We start from the raw sequence: 8,903 nt of genomic DNA on the forward strand, positions 1-8,903 counted from the left end.
ATTCACAATAATTTTCTTAAATTCAAATAAAGTGTAAATTAATACTATTTATTGGATTAAAAATGCTAAACTTAGATATAATTCCTTGGCAAATAAATGACATAAAATAAAAAGGTAGTTAAAGCTAATAAAACCTGTGAATAAATTCTATATAAATATATATAATATAAAATTTTATATATATTATATAAAAATATATATAATATAATATAATATATATATATATATATATATATATATATATATATATATATATATATATATATATAAATAGCAATTGAGTAGACAGGACCCATAAGTAGCTTGTTGACCAAAAAAGTATATTACAACACACACACACAAACAAATTCCTTTTCAAGAATATATAACTGTAATTGTACAAGTACATTTGTCACAATAGTAAACAGACCAAATGAAATGACAATACAAAATATATATATATATATTCCTAAATCAGCATCAAAGCTATGTAAAATACAAATAAAAAAGCAAACTAAATCCAATCCAGCCTAATTACAAGCTCCTTGACCCTTCCCAGCGATCTTCTTTGAACACTCTAAGAGAGCATTATGAATGTCTTTAGCACATGAGATCTGTGATTTGATCATACTGAGATACTGAGAGTAAGACAGAGACTCTGTCTGCACTGTGTCCGGTTTGGTGGCTGTAGGTACGAGATTTGGAGAGTGCTTTGTGCTGTCGATGCTCTGCGATAGGCACTCGTGGGCCAGCCGCTGAAATAATAAAATGTTAATCGAAATAAAACAAGATCTCTGAATGACATTTTTTTTTTTACCAGAATCACGGCAGGTTCTTACCAGGCAGAGCTCCAGTTGATCACAGAGAGCATAAAACTCCTCTAAACTTTTGTCAAATCGCTGAACTGCTGCATCATTACCCTTCCTATATTTTGAGAGGTGAGATATATATACATATAAATAAATATTAATTCATGGTTTAAGAATAAAAAAAATCTTTCTACTGAAGCTTATTTCTGTCACAGTACTAAAATTAAGAAAAAATGTTCTCACGATTCAAACTATTTTGAGTTTACAGCGAGAATACTGAGAAAAAAAAGTATGAATTTTGAGGGGGAAAAGTCATAATTCTATTGTTATTTTTCATTCATTGGAGGAAATAAAAATTTAATTGTGATTTAGAAAATGAGATTTAAATGTAGAATTTTTAGAAAAAAGTGAGATATAATGTCCGAATTGTGAAAAAAAAAGGATTCTTCCATTTTATTTATTTAAGAGTCATAATTGTGTGATTAAAAAGTCTGATTTTTTTCTGTGGCAAAAACAGGCTTCCATATATTTCCATACATTCATGTACAATAATAGACAAAACGGACAGACATGTACATACATACAGAATACAAACATATAGGTATGTGCTTATTACATATTCATGTAACATGTTATTTACATAATAATAAGGGAATCTTACTCGGTTGTGTTTAAGCCGTTGTCAATAACTGCATTGTGTCCAAAATTAAGTGAAGCAACGGTCATTACGTTCTGAAAACATAAAATTTTTAAATGAATGTTGGAATTTTTAAATGAATGTTGGTATTCTATTTCATACCCTTGCTTTCAGCTCCCATGTACAATGACAGGCACCAAAACAAACCTGTAAACTATCTTTGAGCAGAGGAATCAGCATTTTGAATCTGTGAACGGGATCGAAATCCTGTTGTTGACTGAGCTGCTGCTGCTGTTGAGACTGTAAAACAGCCGCTTGCTGAACGCCCATCTGAGCACTGTTACCGACCATCTGCTGCGACGCCATTGTTTTGATATGATTAAGATGAAACTCGACCACTTCTGCTAGAAGCTATGCATAGATATATACACATATATATAGTATATATATATATATATGGAAGGTATGTAGCAAACGCTGCTAGCTAGTTAGTTGTTATGAGACAAAAATGTCGTTTTCCTACAGAGGGCGCTAGAAGACAGAGAGCCGATTGGCTCATCCTTTATCAGCGCTGAGAAAAGTAACAGAGCATCATTGCAAAGTCTTTGGGCAAACGCTCCACGACGGAGTCAACGGCAAGGGGAAAATGAAAACAAATCTCGCCATCTAGAGGAACATTTGTGACACTGCGAACTTTGTAATGGACCTAAACTTTTTCTGAGCCGAGGCGACACAATCTGCTTAATTTCTTAAGTTTATTATTTGAATCTAACATATCAATGCAATGCAATATGCCTAATGTTTTAAGAGATGTACATGTACAAATCATAATTAAAAGCCTGCCATGATGTATCACATTTGATATTCATATGAACAAAAATATGTGTATAATCTAAATCGCTTCAGTCCATTAAGATATTTTTCATGTTTCATGATAATACGTTACAGTAGTTGTGTAGTAGGTTTTGGCATTTTTAATCTGAATTGGCTAATTTAGTAATGTTTGTATGTAACTGGACTTACATTGTATGTAAAACTCACTTAAGTATGTAGGTTTCTCAGTTTAATTTGTTTTGTAGAACATTGCAGCCTACTAAAAAATTAAACACGTCACATTTATTTTAAAGATTAAACAGTTACGTTACTGTATGTTAGAAAAGTACAGAAGCTCTTAGTTTTGTGCAGGAATACCAGATGTAATCATTCTTGCTATTTTTGTTTAATTTATAATGTGAATTAGCAGCACCTATATTTTTATAATCTCACTTGAAATAATTTAAAATAAGGTTAATTTTCCATAACTAACATTAACAGAAATCTTAAATACTACTACAAATGTATTGTTCATTGTTAGTTCAAGTTAGTTAACACATTCACTAATGTTAACAAATGATAACTTATTGTAAGTGTTACTGATTTTTATCATCATCTGCTTTTTAATAAGAAAATGTAACCCCCAATAGTCACACATTCTCCTCCATTTCTTTTGAAATATCTAGCTATGCAGTTTATGTGTAAATGTTTGAATGCAATGATTATTGGTGGAATGTGAGGGGACACCAGGTAAATCTTGCCTAGGGCAGCAAACTGGCCTGCAAAAAGCACTACATTCAAAAAATGTATTTCAATATTAATTATATATATATTTTTATTTTGAACACACACAAGTATATTTCTATGATAAATACTCCTTTTACACCAGGGTCAATAAATAAAGCTAGGCTATTACAAATGGTCTAAACAATCATTCATGACCATGAATAAAACCACACGATATTAATATCCAGGAGAAATGTTAACTTATAAGTTTGAACAATATGACCAGTGTAACTTATTTCGTATTCATTATCTTTCGAGCCGATAAGCGAAAACGTATTTTCTTCACTACAAAAAACACCGTAGTTTGTGTTAAAACGGTAATGCATTTCATCTAATGAACCGTTTTCCTCTCACAATATAATAAATAATTGAGCTTAATAAATAAGCTTTATTCAAATAAACATTTGAATAAAGTTTAAGCGCATTCGGAGAACCCATAGACCCAGAATCCGAGTAGTTTGTAAAGGAAGTTGTCACGCTAACCCGGATGTACACAAAACCACGTGACGGTCCTTTCTTTCCACGTGTAGAAGAGCGAAACGGTTGTAAGTACGCTGTAAAGTACATTAAAATTACAATGTACATTAATTTTAAAAGCGTTGTAGGATACTGTCATAAGTTTGTGCGGGTCTCAAACAATAATTTCTGCCAGCAATGTGATCAATTTTCTTATCTGACAAGAAATGGGAGCACATTATAGTTAGCATGCAAATTCTTTTCGTATAACTCATTGTGACGGTTTTACAGTGTTCATCCAAAATTAACAGCGTTTACAAACATGTTTGATGAAGAGGAATGGACTGATTCTCCATTACCAGATGGATCATCTCACTCTGTTAAGATGCCTCCTGCCTCTGGCAAGGTATTATGATTTTTCCCCCCTACTTTTTGAAGTGTAGGTCTGTCACATTAATTACATTTTTAATCTTGTGTTTTTTTATCCCGACAGGACAAGGTTGTGCGTAAACAAAGTCTTTTGAGAACCCTGCAAACATTGGGTTCAGTTCCAGACTGGGGAGCTGGGGATGTTTCTGAGGATAGTGAAGAGGAGAAGGACGCCTCCACTAACGTTACAGTCAAGACAGCAAAAAGGAAAAGGTGTAAAAAGCGTAAAAGAACATCTAATGCTGAAAATGAAGCAAAGCAGCAGGATAAAGGGGATTCATCTGAACCACCTGTGAATAAGAAGAAGAAGCCAGTGAAGAAGACCGTTAAAGAAACAAGTGAGAACATGTTCTAGTCATTTTATGTCTACACTCTTAAACATTTTTGACTTTTTCACACCAGTTTGTGTTTGCAGAATCTAAGGTGTCACAAGAGTCCAGAAATGATAAGACCGACAAAGGAGTCGGGCCTCAGTTGGAGAAAACTGAAAGTCAAGCAGAAAACAAGCTGAGCAGAAAGCAGTGGAAGAACAAGATGAAAAACAAACGAAGGTCCAAGAACAAATATCTTCCAAAGACGACAGGTGTTGATCATGCCATTGCAAATGAGGAACCATTGCTTCCAGCTAAGGATGTCAAAGAATCCAAGAAAGTGAAGAAACATGACAAGGCATCCAAAAAAACGAAGAAAGCTCATAAAACGAATGGTATTTCTTCCATCACGGACAATGCTCAAAACAGCCAAGACTCTAAAACAGATGAATTGCCCAACACAGAAACTAGAATAGTAGATGACTCCCGAAGTAACGATACAGTCTCACATAAAGTGGAAGAGAAAGGGAAAACTTCAAAAATGAGTAAATGGCATGCAGAGAAATTGCGTCGCATTTTAAAGTCGCAGTTTCCTGATGCCAGTAATAAAGCCTCAGAGGAACTGGAAGAACCCAAAGAGACAACAGTAAGTTTGAAGGGCGATGAAGAGCATGCGGCTCCTGACCCCTCGACTGCTTTAAGGACGAAGATGGAGAAGCAGTTAGAAGCCGCTAGATTCCGCTACATCAATGAGCTGCTTTACACGTCGACCAGCGGTGAGGCCAAACGCATGTTTGAGCAGGACCCAGAGGCCATAGCAATTTACCACAAGGGCTACACGACACAAGTTCAGTACTGGCCTAAAAACCCTGTGGATTCAATCATTTCCTATATTAGTAAAAGGTGAGATGACCTTCTTTCTGCTTATTCCGTTATGTAGTGTTTTGTTGTGTTGTTGTTTTGTTTGTGTGTGTGTGTGTGTGTATATATATATATATGTATATGTTATTTATTTATTTACTTTATATATTTTTTTGTGGGCGTGGCATGCAAGCACACGTTACTTTTAGGCATATATATATATATATATATATATATATATATATATATATATATATATATATATATATATATATACATATATATGTATATATATGTATATGTATATATATGTGATGGGTTTATTGCATATTGCTTTTAACTTTATTTATTTAAAAATATTATTTCAACATGCTCTTTTATTTACTTGTTTTTTTTAAATCTTTATTTTAAAAAACCTGATGAATTTATTTGGCATAACAACAGCAACAGTAATAATAATAATAATTTTCCATCCAGTTTTGACATGGCTGTAGTTTCCTGAACTACAGTTTGATTTGTTATTAAAATAATTTTTTAAAGACATTTAAAACAATTAACAAATTAACTGGCTTGTCTTTATTAAATCACAGTGGTCGTGGACAGAATCATCTTACATGAATGAACTACAGAAATACAGCATTTTTGGAAGGCACTGAAAGTTAATGATTTTCGATTTCTTTCTTTTTTTTCCCCAGACCAGCTTCTTTAGTTGTTGCTGACTTCGGCTGTGGAGACTGTAAAATTGCTCGGAGTGTAAAGAATAAAGTACATTCTTTTGATCTGGCTCCGGTTTGTGATCTTGCCACTAAATGTGACATGGCAAAAGTAAGTTATTGTAGTAATAAAGTTATAATTTGTAATGCAGCTGAAAGACTAAAGGCAGCACTGTTTATGACTTTTTCCCAGGTGCCGCTTCGTGATTCTACTGTAGATATTGCTGTTTTCTGTCTTTCTCTGATGGGGACAAATCTGGGAGACTTTTTGGCAGAAGCAAACAGAGTCCTGGTGATGGGGTAACTGCCGGCGCCTTTTTGTTTTTTGAACAATCGCCATTATTTTAAAAGTTTATTAGAAAATCCAAGTCTAGTGATTAGCCAATATATTATCTTTCAATTTATTTATTATTATGTTTTTTGCAGGGGTGTTCTTAAAATTGCTGAAGTGGCCAGCAGATTTGAAAACGAGCGTTCGTTCGTTAGTGCATTGTCAAGTCTGGGCTTCAAGTTAGTCCATAAGGTAAAGTGCAATTCATTCCTGTGAACATACACTACCATTGAAATGTTTAGATATATATCACCGTTTCTTCAAAAAAACAAAACAAAGCATTGATAATAAATGTTTTAGCATATTAGCATATTAGAATGGTTTCTAAAGGATCACGCAACACTGAAGACTGGAGTTATGGTGCTGAAAATCCAGCTTTCCCATCTCTAATAAAATTAATAATAATAGAAACCATTTATTTAAATAAAATATCATAATATTTTGCTCTATTTTTCATCAAATACAGACTTGGTGAGCTTTAAAAAACATGTTTCCAGCATAAAATTCACTTGGTCCTGTGAAATATATATAATCTATAAATAAATCTTTTGTTTAATAACTGTCATGAGACGGACCCCATTACACTGTCCAGCACACTACTGAAGGCACCCTGTAGCATAGAGAAAACAGCGTAGAATATGATTCACCAGGCCATATTACTTATTCCAGGATCTGCTTTTATTTTTTTGTACACCAGGATGTTCATCTCTTGTACTTCCTTTGGATGCAAGCAGCTTCAAAATGTCAGCCTAATCATGCATTCCCTTTTTTTAAATCTCAGGATATGCAGTTCTTGACATTACTTTTGAAAACTCAAAATATAAGCTTATTAAAAATATGAATAAATACACTGTACATAAATAATACTAAAATAACCCAGGTGCAGAGCAAAGAATGAGGCAAATAGTCATTGGAAAAAAGATATTTTGAAGTTGGTGATCTTACTTTATTTTGTAGATGACTCATAACTCAAATAACTTAAATAATTGACATATTAGCTGAGCTCCCACACTTTTTTAGATAATTATGGGCCATTATTCAAAGCATAACCCTTAAGTTATGTCCACCCTGTCATGGACATGTGTATTACTGTTAAATATGATTTCATTGCAAAATTAAGATGCAAATTATATTTCTGAAAGGTATGATGTCCCTTTCCTAAATAGGGTTTTTGTTTGCTTTTAAATTATAAATACATTTTAAAAAATTATGTAAACCATGTGATTTTAAAGAGACTCATACAATTCACACATGTATTTTGTCTTATTTGGAGAAAACTGATATTTGGATGCAGTTTTTTGTTTGCATGGTGGTAATGCCCCCACACCTAGCTATTGAACACACTGGATTATATGTATATGATTGAATTATTATTTGATATATTATTGTAAAATATCAAGATGACAGGGTGGACACAAAATGCAGAATACACAAAATATGACAATGAAACATTTATTTAACTTTGAAAAAAAAAAGTAATAATAATAAATAATAAAAGGACAGTCTCAGTCACATTGATATGTGTTCATTTTAGCAATATTAACTACAAATGAATGCTATGTCCACCCTGTCATGAGTATGTGTATCAAGTCTAAGTGGTCCACAGGGTAGACATTTTTAGTTTCAATTAGCATATTAGCTTACAACAAACTGTGACTAGCTATAAATTTAGTCTGGTTGTTGAAGAGAATTTGGCATATTTAAACTTGCATATTTTGAAAATGCTCTATTCTAATCACTTCTGGCATGCTTTATGCCAAAAGGGGGGACATGTTAAGCTTTGGCAAAGCAAGTAAGGAAACTCAGACAAAGTAAATTTGTCATTTGAAAAGTCACCAGCTTACTCACCTCAGCCGTTGAAATCCTCGGCACTGAATCTGTTGTCCTGATGTCACTAAAGTGATTGTCCTTTTCTTAAAGGGGCGGATTCCCTAATATGACAGGATGGACAACCATTCTAGGGCCATGGAGAAATTCTTTTTTTCTTTTCTTTTTTTTTCTACTTATTAAATAAAAATCGTTTTTTAATTACCAATTGATCAATATACTCAAATTGAATAATCTCTTATTTTACAAAATATTATTTTTTTATTATTATTGTTATGTTATGATTTGACAGTATTGCACTATCATTCAAATTTAATGAGCAGTGTATGGAACATAGCAAAATAACATGCATCCTTTTACACAAAACTAAAACAAATCTAGAAAAATGTATCTAAAGGGCCAAGTAATGCTTTTGTTATGAATATAACAATTTACCCTATATAAGTCATTTTTATGTTATCATGGCAAATGAGTGATTTATGTACAGGCCACCAGAAGGCAACCTACAGTAATATTGAACCTTACAGAAAAGAGCTGTTTACAGGGTATTTATTTCCATCTTTTTTTTCTTCTAGGACACAGAAAACAGTCACTTCTACTCGTTTGAATTCATAAAGACAGGAAAAGCACCTGGGAACGCGAAGAAAGTCAGCCTTCAACTTAAACCTTGTCTGTACAAGAAACGATAAATGTACATAAAGTACATTTCTTTGCTTCTTTATGTATGGACTGTGTATGAAAGGTTTATGAGCAATAATTCAGTTTAACTCAAGGTCAGATCTCTTCTTAGCGTTGTATGTTTTGTAAATCAGTGTAACAAGAAAGTGCATTTTATAATATGATATTCAAGAATTTTGTCCTTTGTGAAAACTATTTGTCATATATCGTCTTTTACCTGATAAACAAACAAGACTCGATAAGTATATAAACTTGTCAAGTATTTTATTTTAT

At 32.8% G+C, this 8,903-nt stretch overlaps 2 protein-coding genes across 2 annotated transcripts; one reads left to right on the forward strand and one right to left on the reverse strand.

The window, feature by feature from the left end:
• Window positions 1–299: 299 nt before the first annotated feature.
• Window positions 300–1,937, reverse strand: med29 (mediator complex subunit 29). The gene is made up of 4 exons (XM_052576525.1): window positions 1,633–1,937; window positions 1,450–1,520; window positions 819–903; window positions 300–734 (listed from the first exon to the last, which is right to left on the reverse strand). The coding sequence occupies exons 1-4, from the start codon at window positions 1,789–1,791 to the stop codon at window positions 510–512; spliced, it is 540 nt and encodes a 179-aa protein (XP_052432485.1). The 5' UTR covers window positions 1,792–1,937; the 3' UTR covers window positions 300–509.
• Window positions 1,938–3,475: 1,538 nt separating this feature from the next.
• rrp8 (ribosomal RNA processing 8) lies at window positions 3,476–8,881 on the forward strand. Its single transcript, XM_052576833.1, has 8 exons — window positions 3,476–3,569; window positions 3,772–3,886; window positions 3,974–4,247; window positions 4,325–5,123; window positions 5,777–5,906; window positions 5,988–6,094; window positions 6,221–6,317; window positions 8,528–8,881. The coding sequence occupies exons 2-8, from the start codon at window positions 3,803–3,805 to the stop codon at window positions 8,639–8,641; spliced, it is 1,605 nt and encodes a 534-aa protein (XP_052432793.1). The 5' UTR covers window positions 3,476–3,569; window positions 3,772–3,802; the 3' UTR covers window positions 8,642–8,881.
• Window positions 8,882–8,903: the final 22 nt, after the last annotated feature.

Source organism: Carassius gibelio, chromosome B15, assembly GCF_023724105.1.
Source record: "Carassius gibelio isolate Cgi1373 ecotype wild population from Czech Republic chromosome B15, carGib1.2-hapl.c, whole genome shotgun sequence".
Classification (NCBI taxonomy): Eukaryota; Metazoa; Chordata; class Actinopteri; order Cypriniformes; family Cyprinidae; genus Carassius; species Carassius gibelio.